The sequence below is a fragment of the Molossus molossus genome, unplaced genomic scaffold (assembly GCF_014108415.1).
Source record: "Molossus molossus isolate mMolMol1 unplaced genomic scaffold, mMolMol1.p scaffold_m16_p_12, whole genome shotgun sequence".
Lineage (NCBI taxonomy): Eukaryota > Metazoa > Chordata > Mammalia > Chiroptera > Molossidae > Molossus > Molossus molossus.
The window spans coordinates 95,022,393-95,038,303 of record NW_023425347.1 but is presented as its reverse complement, the minus strand read 5'-3'; the positions used below and the strand labels follow the sequence as shown (position 1 = coordinate 95,038,303).

At 53.4% G+C, this 15,911-nt stretch overlaps 1 protein-coding gene across 1 annotated transcript in view; it reads left to right on the top strand.

Annotated features, from left to right (window-relative positions):
• Window positions 1–15,911, top strand: part of FHAD1 (forkhead associated phosphopeptide binding domain 1) — a 111,217-nt gene that overhangs the window by 43,242 nt on the left and 52,064 nt on the right. Inside the window, exons 7-13 of the mRNA XM_036257259.1 lie at window positions 279–409; window positions 3,052–3,141; window positions 4,485–4,589; window positions 8,221–8,328; window positions 10,819–10,902; window positions 11,597–11,746; window positions 12,960–13,155. Coding sequence (XP_036113152.1) covers window positions 279–409; window positions 3,052–3,141; window positions 4,485–4,589; window positions 8,221–8,328; window positions 10,819–10,902; window positions 11,597–11,746; window positions 12,960–13,155 — 864 coding nt within the window. The remainder of the gene's footprint in view (window positions 1–278; window positions 410–3,051; window positions 3,142–4,484; window positions 4,590–8,220; window positions 8,329–10,818; window positions 10,903–11,596; window positions 11,747–12,959; window positions 13,156–15,911) is intronic.

The following is a 15,911-nucleotide window of genomic DNA, read 5'->3' as shown; positions in this document are numbered from 1 at the left end:
CATTCCTCCCCCCATCCACGCTCCAAGCCTGTCTCAGGTGCCACCAGCATCGGCAGTCCCTGGCTCACTCCCCGAGTCTCAGGCCCCAGCCCAGACCTCCCGAGTCAAGAGGATCCCTGGGGTTCTGTCCGCACCCACGAGTCTGAGAGCACGGGCTGGGTTATGCTGCTGTAACGAACAGCCCCCATAGCCACTGGGCCACAGCCGGCTGATGGCAGCGGTGATGACAGTAACCCTTGCTGCCTCTTTGACCTCAGGGAGTCTTGTTCTTAAAACAGGGATGGTGTCCTCTTTGCAAAAAGAGGTATTAGCAAAGGATGAGCAAGTTCAACAACTCAAACAGGAGGTGAACCAACTGAAAAGTGAGAACAAAGAAAAGGATCACCAGCTGGAAGCCCTCAGCTCCAAAGTGAGTGTCAGGAGACACGGTCTTCGCGTCTGCCTCGGGCCCAAAAGTTCCCGCCTTCCCTGGCACCTCGGTGCGCTGTGCCCAGTGCCCAAGGGCATGGGGAGGACAGCTGCTGGGGGGTAGGGGGGTGTCACCTGGAAAGACTAAAAGCTGGGGGCCAAGTTCTTTGCAGCTTTTCAAAAGATAGCACGGCCCTGGCCGGCTTGGCTCAGCGATTGGAGCGTCAGCCTGAGGACCAATGAGTCACGGTTTGATTTCAGCCAAGGGCACGTACCTCAGTTGCGGTTCATCCCCGGCTTGGGTTGGATCATGTGGGAGGCAGCCACTCGATGTGTCCCTTTCACGTGAATGTTTCTCTCTCTCTCTCCCCCTCCCACTCTATCTGAACAAAAATGGAAAAATGTCCTCTGCTGAGGGTAAAAAAAAAAAAAAAGCACATATGTGGCTCAGCAGAAGTAGGAGGTGTACCCAAAGCCAGCCAGCGTTTCCAACAACCAGCACCTGGTCAGCACGTCGGCCACGGCGAGGCTTAGCGTTCAAGCAAGGGGTAGGCTCGGTGCCCCCGGCAGAGTGCTGGAGGGGCCAGATGCACACGAGACCCTCACTCCTGCCCGTAAACGTCAGTGCGCCCAAGAATTCCTCTGGGTGAGCGAGCCTGGTAGGCAAGGTCAGACCTTTTTAGATGTGACTTCGACTATTTATTTACAAGCTTTGCCTTCAGTCCTGACTCCAGAACCCTCCTCTGCGGGTAAGGTTTCTTCGTGTCTGTATGATCTGTCTGTTTCAATGCGCCAAGGAAAACGTAACAGCTTCCATCTCAGGTGGCGACTCAGATTCGAAGCGGCTGCCGGATCAGCCGGCGCTGTCCTCGTGGGTGCCGGGGGGGAAGTGACTGCGACGTTCCCGAGAAGAGGCAGAAGCATCGTCTGGTGCTCAGCACGAGACCCAGTTGGGAGCTGGTGAAAGGCACAGCCTGGTCCGGCTTTGGGGTCAGGCAGACCAGAGTCCGACCCCAGAGCTTGCTTTTATTGTAACAAACTCATTTTCTGAGGAACGGGAGGCTGGTTTTAATTGTGTGCTGCCTCTGCCCCTGGTCGGCTGGCCCGGCAAGCTTTCTGCCTTTGCTTCTCCTGAACACATTGGCGTCCTCGGCCCCTCTGAGCGTGTGTGTGTGTGTGTGTGTGTGTGTGTGTGTGTGTGGTGGGGGATGGGTTGTACACAAATGCTAAGTGGGAGAAATATGGAAAAACAGCACCTTTAGGCTATTCTACTCCCTGAAGTGCATGCAGATTGTTTTTCTCCCATTTCCCCCTCCTCCTTGACCTTAGAACAAGGTCTGCCTTCTTGTCCAGCCTGTGCTGTCCATCAGCACGAGGCTCCTCCCACCCAGGGCATTGCTCTCGCGAGCGTTCGAGATGCCCAGCTTTTCAAAAATTATGTACGTCATGGTGTTAATTTTAAACAAGTATGTAGATGGCATTAGAAAGCAAAATTAAAAAGAGAAGAAAGGAAATACTGCTCCAAGAAATCAACGTTAGTCTTTTAATGTCTATTCTTCTGGTCCTGTTTTTATGTATTACCTAGAAGTAAATAAATGATGCATTTATATCTCACAGTGAATTTATACCATGCACATTCATTTTTAAATCGTAAATGCTTACAGTTTTCCCACGTTGATAAATAAAAGCTTTTATCATTGGTCTTAAAAGCTACATAATATTTTCCTGGGTGTATACAGTACAGTAAAGCAGTCCCCTGTTGTTGGACACTCAGGTTGTTGTTGTTTCTTTAACGTTGGTAACAATGCTGAGAAGCACATCCCTGAATCTACAGATTCGCTGATTTCTCTAGTCATTGTGATTAAAATATATTTCTAAAGTGGGAATTTCTGGGTCGAAAAGAAGGCACATCTTGCCCCGACTGGTGTGGCTCAGTTGGTTGGAGCATTACCCCATTTGCCAAAAATTTGTGGATTTGATTCCCAGTCAGGGCACATACTCAGGTTGTGGGTTCGATCCCAGATTGGGCCACATATGTGAGGCAACCAATCGACGTTTCTCTCTCACATCAATGTTTCTTCCCCCCCCCCCCACCTCTTCCTCTCTCTGAAATCGGTAAGCACATCCTCAGAGGAGGGTTTTTAAAGAGAAGAAGGAGGAGGCACATCTTTATGTTCTTAATGCTGTGGCTGAATTACCCTTGAAAGGCTGTTGCATTTACCCTTCCGCACCAGGGCAGTTGCATCTTTGAGATGCGACCTGCATAAGGCAGGAAGAGCCGTCCAAGTTCATTAGTGAGCCCCCCCCCCCAACCCCAGTGCTCCCGACAGCTGAGCTCAGCGGGTCCAAGAGGGAACATTCTGCTCCTCCACCCTAAGCGCCCAGACTCTGCAAAGCTGGGTTTCCCCTGCGGTGCAGCTGGCTGGCTTTGGAAAAGAATTTAGATGCTTTCTTCCTCAGAACTCACGAGCAGGGTGCACTAGGAGCTGCCGCGGATCCCACGCACCCGTCGGCACAGATGGGCTTGCCTCTCGGAGTCTGGGGGTGTGGTGGGATTGGACAGCAGCAGATGCCCTGAGAGGCCCACACGGGGATTTGGGACCCCAGACAACCCCACGTGGCCTTGTCTTGTTTTCTCCACAGTGTTCAGTGCTCAAAGAGGCATTAAAAAAGGAAAATGCTCAGAAGGAGCACCAGGAGGCCCAAGAGAAAGAGTTAAAACTCTGCAGATCCGTGAGTTGAGCGTCCTCATCCCCAGATGTCCACAAAAAAAGCTTTGACCTTCAGGTTTTGGCGAGAGTCCTTGGCCCATTAGACAGCACCAACTCTGGGGTTTTTTGTTTGTTTGTTTTTTAAATGGTTTTATTGGTTTTTAGAGAGAGAGGACAGGAGAGGGGGAGAGAGAAACATTGATGTGAGAGAGAAGCATCAAATCGTTGCCTCTCATACGCACCCTGATGGGACCAAACCCACCATCTGGGCATGGGCCTGACCGGGAATAGAACCAGTGACTTTTCGGTGCACAGGATAACACCCAGCCAACTGAGCCACACCGGCCAGGGTGAGTGAGCTCGGGCTTCATGATGGCTTGTGGTTAAGGCCCTCTCGTCCTTCTTCAGTTTTCTGCCTCTAGGAAGACGTGGGTGGAAAGACCATGGAGAACACTCTCCCAGGAGTCTCCGGGCGTTGGCCCAGCCCCTCGCTGGGTTTTTCTTGGAGCTGGGCTGGGGTTGGGCTGGGGACAGGGACGGGAGCCGGCCAGGTGGCCACCACATGCTGCCGAAGATTTACTGTGGTCCCTGCCCCTGTGGTGCTTAAACCATTATGTCCCATTGTCCCGCTTGCGTCATAGCCGTTACGTCATAGGCACCGTTACCGACCCAGAACTCTTCCTGAAGTAATTTTGTTTCAATACATCGATTTTACACTGATCCATAAAAACAAAACAAAAAGGCCTCATTCGCCTTATATAGATGGTGACTATTAAAAAGAAAAAAATACGGTGAAAATATGATCAGTAAAATGAAAATGTTCATTTCCTGGGCCCGGGGAACCCTCTTCCATGTCGCCGGGGATGCGGTTCCCACTCCCTGGACGCACAGCGCCTCCTACCGGAGGAGAGAGCTCTGATCCGTGTCAGGAGCATCCCTGTTCTCGGCCCCGTGGGAGGAAAGGCCATTTGCATTGTTTTGTTCTTCCAAACTGTGCCTATTATGTCTTCCAAACAGCTCTTATTTAAATTGATCTCAAAATATACCCCAAGAGAAGGCTCTCTAAGGAGCTGGTGGATATCCTGTACTGTTTAATCCAGGGTACACGCTGATGTTCAAACGAAACTAATCGTTGGCGTTTACCCAGCACTTTCAATATATCCACTGGAAAAGGTCTGCTTAGCTCTACAGATGTAGAACCCCCCCTCCTTCTCCCCCCTCCCGAGGGATAGACTCTAGCTAATCCCAGACTAGGTTTCCACCTTAATGAACCCAGTGAAGCGAGTTTTGGGGATCCAGCCCCTTCAGCCCAGAAGGCAGGTCCTGTGGGCCGCCAGGGCAGGTGACTTGTTGAAACCCTTTCAGAAAATCCAAGACATGGAGAGAGAAACGAAGAGGCTCAAGGAGGAGCTGAGGAAGAGTACGACTGAGCAGGGCGTGATCAGTAAGACGCTTCGAGAAAAGAGCAAGGTACGGCCCGGGCGGCGTTGGCCCAGTGACCCCTCTGGACCAGGCGCTCCACATGCATCGTCTCCACCAGTCCTTACAGGACCCTGTGTGGTCTATGCTGGTATTGACCCCATTTCACAGCTGGGAAAACTGAGGCTCACAGGGGTAAAGGAAGTTACCCCAGCTCATTCTGATAAAGTAGTTGTGGCAGGACTTGAACCCAGGTCGCCAAAGCCCCTGACTCCAGAGCCCCTGTGTATAACCACTACTCCAGACTGCCCTCAACTCTTAATTATAACATTATCCAGAGAAGAGTTGCTCCATTAAATCAAGTTTTCTAGTGATGTTGTTCAAACGTAAACGTTCTTGCTGATTGTTCTGTCTGTGTATTCCATCAGTCTTCGAGGGGGATTTGTTTTTTAAAATCTCATCATGATCCTAGATTTGTGTACTTCTTTTAATACTGCCAACTTTTGCTTTATATGTTTTGAGGCTGTATTACTGGGTGCATAGAAATTTATAATTTTAATACTTCCTGTTTGGGGAAAAAGAAAAACCCTTTGATCATCATAGAAATGCCCTTCTTCATCTCTAGCCGTATTTCTCCCCTAAAGTGTGCGTTGTCATTAACACAGCTTCATCAGCCACGTGGACTTTCTGCTGGTTAGGGCTTTCACAGAGCAGCTTTTGCATAATTTTCTGTCTGTCTTTGTTTTAAGTTTGTTTGTTTTTTCTCTTCTAAATAGTATGTCATTTGTATAAAGTCCAGACTGACAATCTTTGTCTTTTAGCCCATTTATATAAAATGCAGTTGCTGGTGTGTGTGTGTGTGTGTGTGTGTGTGTGTGTGTTTAAATATGTTTTTATTGACTTTTTAGAGAGAGCGAAAAAGGAATCGAGAGAGAGAAACATCCATGTGAGAGAAAAAGCAATTGGCTGCCTCCTGCATGCCCTCTACTGGGGATTGAGCCTGCAACCTGGGCATGTGCCCTGACGGGGAATCAAACTAGGACCTCTCAGTCCACGGGACGATGCTCAGTCCACTGAGCCACACCAGCCAGGCAGTTGCTGGTATATTGACTGGGGGTTAACTTCACCCTCTTGCTCAATGCCGGTTGAACTGAATTTCTTTTTCTCTCCTTTCTTGTGTTCTTTTGAATGGATGGCATTCTATCATTTCATTTTTGTCTCTGTTAGCTTGGAAATGTTTCACTCTTTAATTATACTTTGAGGAATAGTTAAGACAAGAGCATTTACCCTTGACTTGCCAAAATCCAATATCAATTGAGTTTTCCACTCTTCTAGTGGTCATCCCAAAGACTATAATGCATCAGTGACTCGCCAAGATCCAATGTCAGCTGATCATTACGCCCTTGTCTTTGACGACTTCACTGACCTCCCCCAGATTTATGCGCCCCCGGATCATTTTTAATCTGTCTGAGGCACAGCCTTGGGTGTTTTCCTTCAGTGTGGTTCTGCTGATGACAAATTCTCTCAGATGCGCCTGTGTCTGAAAATGTATTTTTAACCTTCATTCTTACAACACATCTTGACTGAGTACTGGATCCCACGTTGGCAATTACTTTCTTGCGATACCTTCTCGGTCGCTGCAGGTTCACCTGTCTAGTGTGTCTGGGTTCCTGTTGTTTCTGTTTCGAAGTCATCGCCACGCCTCACTAGGGTACCTTCGCAGAACCTGTTTTCTGCTCTCTTGATTCCCAGCAGTCTTCTTCTGCTCTGTCCAGGTGTGGATGTATTTTTGTGTGCCTTGTTCGGCGTTCACAGGGCTTCCTGAGCTTGTGGCACGTGCCTCGACCTGTCCTGCACGTGGGCTGTCCACCTCCTCGGGGCTCTCGCGGAGGACCGACGCCGTCACGTTTGTGATCGATGATCATGGTGAAACGGTAGCTGTAACCTCTCATGCAGTGTGCCCAACATGTCATCGCTTTCCATCCTCACACAGCCCTAGGACCTGGAAACTGTCCTTTCCACTTCACAGATGAGGGAGCCCCCAGGTGCCATACAGGAGGGAGCCCACAGTCCGTAAGTGGCAAAGCCAAGGTTGGAAGCCAGGTCCGCCTGGTGCCAACGACTCGGCCTAGCCGCCAGCCACCGGAATTTATCCAAATGGAACAAAATGCCAAGTTCCTCGGTCACACCCGCCACATCTCCAGTCTCTGGATCACGGCCCCGTGTGAGGCCGCAGACACGCAGCTTCCATCACTGCAGAGCTTGTACCAGACAGAGCTGCCCTGCAGCGGGCTGTCTGCCCCGCACCGCGAGGAAGTGCTGGGAGGACTGAGAATAGAGGCGAGGAGGCCAGAGTTCTCAGTGCCTGGCCGGGGCCTTGCGCAGGGTAGGAGCAGAGAAGCGGGGCGGATGTGAGAGACAGAGACAGAGGAGGGGGCAGCGGGAGGTGACTCAGGCTTGGGGTAGGGGGCGGGGGGACCGTTCATCGTGGCGGGGAATCTAGATAAGGGCGGAGTCCAGGGGTGCATTTTGCTTTCACAGCGTGAGAAAGAGTCTGCTGAAATAGAAGTCAGAGCACGTTTAGACCTGGGAGGATTGTTTATAGAGGAGACTAGGCCCAGAGAGGCTGGATGGCTTTTCCAAGGTAACACGGCCAGAGCCTCTTCCCTGGGACACACAGCTCAGAAGTAAGCAGTAGCCCTGGCTGGTTTGGCTCAGCGGTTAGAGTGTCGGCCTGCGGTCCAGAGAGACCCGGGTTCGGTTCCCGCTCGGGGCATGTACCTCAATTGCAGTTTGTCCCCGGCCCTGGTTGGGACATGCAGGTGGCAACCACTCGATGTGTCCCTTTCACATTGATGTTTCTCTCTCTCTCTCTCTTCCTCGCTCTCCCTCCCACTCTATCTGAACAAAAGATGGGAAAAGTGTCCTCGGGTGAGGATAAAAAAAAAAAAAGTAAGCAGTAAAGGGCTTTTCTGAGTCTTTTACTACATCTGTGTATCCATCCCCACTTCAGCTCCCTCATAGACAGCTCATGAATTTGGTTCAATACAAAATCCTTTCATTTGTTTAGGACAGGTTGCCTCATTTCCTGATCATGCCGGAACCCTGGGCTCAGCATGTGCTCCCAAAATATTCCTTGTTCAGAAATGAATTGAGCAGCTGCAGGTCTCGCAGTGGCCAGCAGAGGGCAGCGCCTAGCACTCCTAAGCTTCCCTCCAGTTGACTGTTACCCAGGCGAGGGGCACTAAACCTGCAAGCATCGGGCTTTAGATGCCTTCGCTTACAGGCTGCCATCCACTGCTGGCAAGCCTCCCACAGTGGGTGCCAGAGCCCTCTTAAGAAGTACTGCACTAGTCTAAACATTTTGAGTCCCCACTATAACTCTATGAGGCGGTACCAGCCATTCCCATTTCACAGATGAGAAAACTGAGTCACAGCGCAGGGAAGTAACCCTCCCAGGGTCATAGGGCTTGTTAGAGACTCAGCCGGGACTGGAGTCTGCGGTCGGACAAACGTAGATGAGTCCAGAATGCAGAGCTTGGCCGTTTTCCCTAGGAGCTGGGCACGCCTGTGACCCCTGCCCCTCGGGGGCTCCCCCAGGCCATTAGACCTCCCAGGGGGATTTCCCAGAGTGCATTAGGATCACATCAGCAGCAAGTGCCTGCTTTCATCATCCTTTCAGGTTGAAGAGAAGCTTCAGGAGGATTCCAGAAGGAAATTGCTTCAGCTACAAGAAATGGGGAACAGAGAGAGCCTCATTAAAGTCAATTTGGAAAGGGCAGTAGGTCAGGTAGGCTGCGTGCTCCAGAGCCCCCTCGTCGGCCCGCCTTCCCCGTGGATGTCCCGCACCCAAGTGGCTGGCGGGGCTGAGCGAGGAGGAAGACGGGTGTGGACGTTCTGCCCCCCAGCTCAGGGCAGAAGCTCCGTGTGGCCTCCGCATCCCAGTGGACGGCCTGGTGCTGGGAAGCCGCCCACTCGGGTTCACCGTCACCCGAGACCCGGCCCAGCAGCCACTCTCCAGCGCCTGCCCCCATTAACCAGCCGCACGCTGGCCCCTCCTGGGAGGGGCTTGAGCCTCTCGACCCCCGTGGTGTTTCTAGTGCCTTCGCCCTGACGTCTTCATCCTGACGTTCACCGTGTCCTTTCTCCTCGGGGCCCCCAGCAGATGTCACTGTTAGCGCCCGTCAGGAAATACCACTTTTCTTACGAAAGAAAAGCCCCAGAATGTCCAAGCTCATGAAAGATGGAGAAGTCTCTGGTCAGGGTGGTGAGCAGGCCTGGCCTGGCCGGTCTGGGTGCCATTTCTCTAACGCTCTGGCCCAGGATGGCCCAGTGGCCCTTCCTCTTACCCACCGCCCGACATGCAAATGAGACTTCACCGAAGGCTCAGGGAGAGCACGTGGGTGGGCAGCCAGGACGGGCACCAGCCTCCAGAACAGGGCCCGCCCGGGGCAGCCCACCCAGGGCTCCTCCTCAAGGGCCCCTCCTGACAACCACGGCTCCAGGGCATCCAAGGCTGGCCGGCGTGTACGTGTGTTCGTGTACGTGTGTACGTGTACGTGTGTTCGAGCCTTTCTTTTCCGGGAGGGAGGGTCCAGGGTGCTGCTCTGTGGATTCTCAGAAAGGTCTGTGAACCACCAGCAGAGGTTGGGGACTGTGATCCTCTGGGTCCTTCCCTCCCACCCAGCCTAGCGCCCAAAGCCCTCCCATGTGGTGGTGTCCGAGCCTGACCCAGCAGTGTGACCGGCTTTGTCAGACACACACACAGGTTAGTGATGGTGACGACAGGGCACATGTTGAAGCTCCTTCAACAGACATCCGCCACCGTCACCCCAGGGTCGTTTCTCCTGCAGGGTGCCGGCTCCTTCGCAAGGGCAGAGACCTGCCCACCTGGGTTCCCGTGTGCGCCTGGGCCCCCTCACCTTCCCTGCACGCTGCGCTCCCCACGCACACCCGATCTGAGGGCGTGCTCCGCGCCACTTGCGCAAGTGCCAGGTCCCGGTTACGACTCCAGGAAGAAGCCATCTTGGAGGGGACCCTCAGAGACACTGAGATTCCTTCAGGTCTAAACTCAAGAGAGAGATGAGCCCCTCTCTGTCCCCGGACTCTCCCACCCCCACCCCCTGTCTCCCGTCCCTGCTCTCTAGCTAAGATCTGCCCTCCCCCAGGCCAGTGACTGCGGGACTGAGCCATCACCCCAGAGAACCTGTCCCGCCAGCCCGAGCGGTCCTGCGGGTGCCCCTGGTGGCCATGGGCCACCCCTCACAGGACCCTCTCACACAGCCTCCTCCTGGGCGAGTTAGGACCCTCCCCTTGGCTGTAGGACCCAGCTGGCGTGGCACCCCGGTCGGCTCTGGCAGGCAGATCACGGGGGTGTCTTGGGGGGTCATCACTCCACTCCTTGGTCTCCCAGAACTCCATGGTGTGCCGTGAACCCCTGTGTCTTAGGACACATTGATTTTTCAGTTGATTCAGTGGCCCTTCTGGTCCCTTCAGAACTCTGAGAGTCTGAGCACATTTACCAGTGAACGAACACCCAGGCCAAGGGCCACCGTGCCGGCAAGTTCCCAGCTGGACTCGGGCTCCTCTGCCTCTCCCTTCTCGTGAAACCCGGGGCACCTTGAACTTGTAGCCCTGGCTTCACCGAACTGTGCTGTTTCACCCGCCGCCGTCTGAAAACCCCAGCGCCAAGGAGGCCCTTGAGAGCGGGGTGGGCGGGGGCAGGGGGGCCCTTGTCCTTGACAGATGTCTGTCTCGGCACTCAGTGGATTTTCATTGAGAGCCTGCTCCGTGCCAGGCACTGTCCCAGTCACTGGGGACACAAAGGGGACTACAAGGGACAGTCCTCAGGACACGTCCTACGGTGTAAAGCGCGGAACGGCAGAAGGGAGTGGATTCTTCTGTCCCCGGCACCCTTGTGAGTCCAGCGCTCACTTGGGCTGCCAGCCTCCGTGTTTATTTCACGGTCCGGTGCCGGCTTAGCAATGATGGCAGAGGGCTCCCGCCCCGCCCCGCCCTGGGTAGCTGGCAGCACGCGGTCCTGAGGGCGTGAGCCGTGCCCGTCCTGACCCCACGCGTCGGTGCGTTAGGCAAGCAGGCGGGCCGCAAAAGTAATCCAGACCTGCTGGTCCCGTCCCTTCTGTGGGCACTGCCTTCCGGTGAGAGGCGGAGATTGGAGGAGCCGTCGTGGCCGTTAACGGTGCTCCAACTCCCCGCCCACTTCTCCGGGGCCCAGGGACGGAGTGCGGCCCCTGACCGGCGCCTCGGCTTTGTCCTGCAGCTGGAGCACTTCCGGAGCCAGGTGATCAAGGCCACCTACGGGCGAGCGCAGCCGTTCCTGGGCGCGCCCGTCACCGATCAGCAGGTGGGTCCGCCTCTGGCGCTTCCTTCTCGGGGACCCGGGACTGCGGACGCTGGGAGCACGTCCCCCGCTTCTGTAGGTGACACACGTTTGTCACCATAGAGGTTGCTACATCATAGAGATTTGTTTAGATTTTATGGGATTTCCTGGCTTTCCAAGTAAAATGTTTGAGCTGTTTCTGTGAACACCAAGCTGAATCGCTCAGGGTGTTCCTGGTGGCCAGACAGGCACGTGCAACCCCGTTGGCAGAGTGACGAGGGGCTGTCGCACAGGCCAGTCGGCTTGTTCCTTCTGGAGAGGAAGGGGCAGTGAGGACCGCCTTCTGGCCGTGATGACGCTGATCATCCCCCGCCCCTCCCCCGCTGTGTCCGTGCACCCTAAGGACACCTGCCCCCCGCTGGCCTCAGGACTACCTGGCCCTCTCTCTATGAGCCCACAGCATCAGGCTGGGTTACGAATCGCCCCAAGACAGCAGAAAAATCGAGAACAAATGAACGGCAACAACACAGGCCTCACGATCTTATAAACCATCTCCAATCCTGGGGCCCGTGTCCCAGCGACAGAGCCGGTGGCCTCCTCTAGAGCCATTGCCAAAACCTGGCAGCACCTCCTTCCTCCCCCGCAGAGACCGGACGATGCCGCCCAGGTCCCTCCTCCCAGAGCCACCCTGTATTTTGCATCTTCTCTTCATCACCAGGTAATAGACAAGATCGCCCAGGTCACTGAGGACAGCATCAGCCTCCAGCAGAGAAAGTGGAGCCAGCAGAAAGAGACCCAGCTCAGCAACTCCAGACAGGAGATCGCAGAGAACATCGAGAAGCTGACCATGTCCCTAGACAGCTGCCAGGTGGCCCCTCCTCTGCTTTGCACAAATGTCCCCTTTGTCTAAGTTTGTGCTGCTGGCTGGGAAACTGTCCCGCCTCTGTGGAGCCGGTTGGGCAGAAACGCTCGGCTTCTGTGCCCACCTTTTCTCTCCTTGGAGAAACACGTTTGAGAACAGAAAGCAAAAGACCTCAAAAAAAAGCCCCCAGGTGGCCCGCCCGGTGTTGAGCATGGACCCATGCACTAAGAGGTCACCGGTTTGATTCCCGGTCAGGGCACATGCCCAGGTTGTGGGCCCGATCCCCAGGGTGGCGGGGGGCGGGGGGGCATGCAGGAGGTGGCTGATCGATGTTCTCTCTCATTGATGTTTCTATCTCTTTCTCCCTTTCCCTTCCTCTCTCTATAACCAATAAAGAAAAAAGAAAAGACTTTTTAAAAAATTAAAAAATAAAAATTGCCCCCAGGTGAACTTGGTGTGTCCAAGGAAGAGATACCTCCAAGTACTGACACAGGAGGTCTTGGACCCCGATGGGGAATGAAATAGCCCCCTGTTATTTCCAGAGAAGCATTCCGCTCTCTATCTGCCTTTTCCTTTTGGCCCAGCCACGGAAAGGCTGTTCTTGGCCTTTGGCAGTGGAGGGCACGGGACCAGGGCCTGGCGGAGCCGCCACGGCCCCCACCCCAGGATGCTGCTTATCAGAGCGGGCAGCTGCTTCTGCTTCTCTGGAAATCAGCAGCTACTATTTGGGGAGTTTGTGCCAATGTTGGCGAGTCAGCTCTTTCAAATCAGGAACCTGCTCTTTCTGACCGGCTTGTGTGTTGATCTCAGCAGGAATTTTGACGAATAAAAATAGCCAAATTCAGTTCTCATTGCAGCCTATTGTCCTTGTGGATTTGGCTTTGAAATCGAATACACAAACGTGGGGTCTCTTTGACCACCAAAAGTCCAAGTTAGAGTGCAATCAAAATAAAAGCTCACCCCCATCCCCTCACCCCACCCCACCAAAAAAAAGTCCAGGTTAGAGTTCAGTCAAAATAAAAGCTCACCCCCATCCCCTCACCCCACACCCACCCCTGCCCCCCAAATGCAAATAAAACTGGACAGAGCCACCCCACGACAGCTGACATGTGACCCTGCCTGCTTCATGGCAAAGTCAAGAACGTCGTTTTTCACAGGTCACAGCAGATACCATTTTGGGCGGCAGTGGTGGGCTTCCCATGACCTCGTCTCTTTCCAGGCGTGCATGAAAACGGCTTGCTGTAGCAAGGACCTGGAGAAGGAGGTGGCTCTTCTTCGGTGCCTCCAGGTGAGCCCACCTGTCTCGGGGCTCCAGAAGGTGGCGCTGGACATCGTGCACCTGTCGCAGTCCTGGCTGGAGGACACGGAGCGTCTGCTGGGGGATGTCGGGATCCAGCTATCCAGCTCCGACAAAGGTTACTGGAACTTTTTTTCTCGCTTAGCTGCATGACTCTAAAATGTCGCGTTGAGTCTTCTCACGACGGGACAGCTGTTGAGGGAGGCGTCTTAGGCGCGTGGCCAGGTATCCCCTTCTCCAGGCTTGCCTTGGGTCTCCACTTGAGAAGCGATTTGCGTTGAAAACAACACGTGAGACATGGTTACCGAAGGGGAAAATGAAACGTGACAAAGACCAAAGGAAAATTAAATCAAAATTGTACCAAATCTTATCTCTCAGTAATAACTACTGTTATATACTTACAACATATATTTATAATTTGTTCATCCTCACCTGAGGATATTTTTTCCATTGATTTTTTTTACAGAATGGGAGGAAGGGAGGGAGGGAGAGAGACATCGATGTGAGAGAGATACATAGATTGGTTGCCTCCCGCATGTCCCTGAGATCGAACCTGCAACCCAGGTATGTGACCTTGATCAGGAATCCAACCCTCGACCCTTCAGTGCTCAGACCAAGGCTCTAACCACTAAGCCACACCAGCCAGGGAAACACACACACACACACACACACACACACACACATATATATATATTTTTTAAATCCTCACCTGAGGATATTTTTTTTATTTATCTTCAGATAGAGTGGGAGGGAGAGAAAGGGAGAGAGAGAAAAACATCGATGTGAGAAGGACACATTGACTGGTTGTCTCCCGCACGACCCCAACCAGGGCCAGGGACGAACCACAACCGAGGTACGTGCCCTTGACCGGAATCAAACCCACGACCCCTTGGTCTGCAGGCCGACACTCTACCGCTGAGCCCAACCGGCCAGGCAATACATTTTGAATAGATTTCATAAAGCATAGTTTTAGGTTACAGCAAAACAGAGAGAAAGCTCAGAGTCCCGTCCTGCCCTCCGCCCCACACAGCACCACTCTCCTCGCAGACACGGGCCCCGAGCGGTGTGCTCGCTACCACTGAGGGACCTGCTCTGACGTGGCATCACCACCCAGGGTCCACGTCAACGTTCTGTGGCCAGGAAACTACAATGACATGTATCCGCCATTCCATAGCATAGTATTTCCACTGCCCTAAAAATTCTCTTTGCTCTGCCGATTTATTCGCCCCTTCCCCTGGCTCCCAGCCCCTGGCAGCCACTGGTTTGTTGTCTCCAGAGTTTGGCCTTTTCCAGACGGTCATGCAGTTGGGGCCACACAGTATGTATCTAGCATTTCCAAGTTGGCTTCTCTCACTTAGTAACAAGCATTTACATTTCCCCCATGTCTTTCTATGACTTGATAGCTCCTTTCTTTCTTTCTTTCTTTTTTTTTTCTTTATTGATTTTAGAGAGAAAGGAAGGGAGAAGGAGAGAGAGATAGAAACATCCATGAGAGAGAATGTTGATTGGCTGCCTCCTGCATGTGGGGATCGGGCCCACAACCTGGGCATGTGCTGACGGGGAATCGAACCGGCGACCTCTTGGTGCCTGGGGTGACGCTCAACCTCGAGCCACACTGGCCGGGCAGCTCCTTTCTTTTTAGTGCTGAATGATACCCCACTGTCTGGAGGAGCCCCAGTTTGCTTATTCTGCTGCTGAAGGGTGCCCTGGCTGAGCCTGAGCTTGGCAGTTACGAGTAAAGCCGCCCTAGGCATCCGTGTGTGGGTCTGTGTGGAATACGTTTCCAGCCCCTGGGGCTGACTGTCCAGGAGCACTGCTGTGTGGTGCGGGAGCACATTTAGTTCTGGAAGCAGCCACCAGACTGTCTCCACGCTGCATTCCCACCAACAGTGAATGGGAGTCCCTACCGCTCCGCGTCCTCAGCAGCATTTGACACTGTCGCTGCCGCTGCGTCTTGTGCGTGACTTCCGAGACCCTCCCCAGGGAAGTAGCTGAGCGATTCCAGGCAGGTCGCTCCCCCTCCCTCTGCCTCAGTTTCCTTGCCAGCGAGTGGGGATAACGGAGTGCCCATCCTTAGGGTTGTTGTGAGGGTTAAAAAGCAATGATGTATGTAAAGTACTTAGAATAGTACCTGGCTTAGAATAGGCACTAGCTCCGTGTTTATTGGTTTTTCTAATTTTACCAAAAAAAAGAGTGTTTTCTTGCTAATGGTGCAGGGGGAGCACCGTTCTGTGTCAGTGCACAAATCTGCGTCACCCGTGACTGTCGGCGAGGAACCCACCGGGCACGGTGGTCACAGTGGATTCACCATCCTCCGTCACAGGCCGCTGAGTGGTTTACAGTTTTCTGCACTTACAGAAAATGCTGAAATAAACATTCTTGCACTTTCTTGTAACTGTTCACCTGGCCTTTACCATCCAGGAGGTGGGAGGACATGGACCACTTCCATCCAGCAAAGATGGATTGCATGCCTTTCAGACACCAGGCTCCGTGCAGGGCGGGGATAGAATGGGGTCAGAACCAGCAGAATCCAGGTCATGGGGTGTGTGGGTGTCGGCTGCAAAATTCCTCCCACTTTACATTGGAAAGTTTTTATAACAAAATGTTGGGGGATGTGGAATCAAGCACTATCCCTGCCCTTGTAGATCTTATGGTCTTAGGGAGGGATACGGATGGCATTAATTGAAAAATCACTCACAGTTGCCCAGCTGGTGTGGCTCAGTGGTTGAGCGTCAATCTATGTACCAAGAGGTCGCCCATTCACTTCCCGGTCAGGGCACATGCCCAGGTTGTGGGCCTGATCCCCAGTGGGGGCATGCAGGAGGCGGCCAGTCGATGTTCTTTCTCATCGATGTTTCTCTCTCTCCCTCCCTC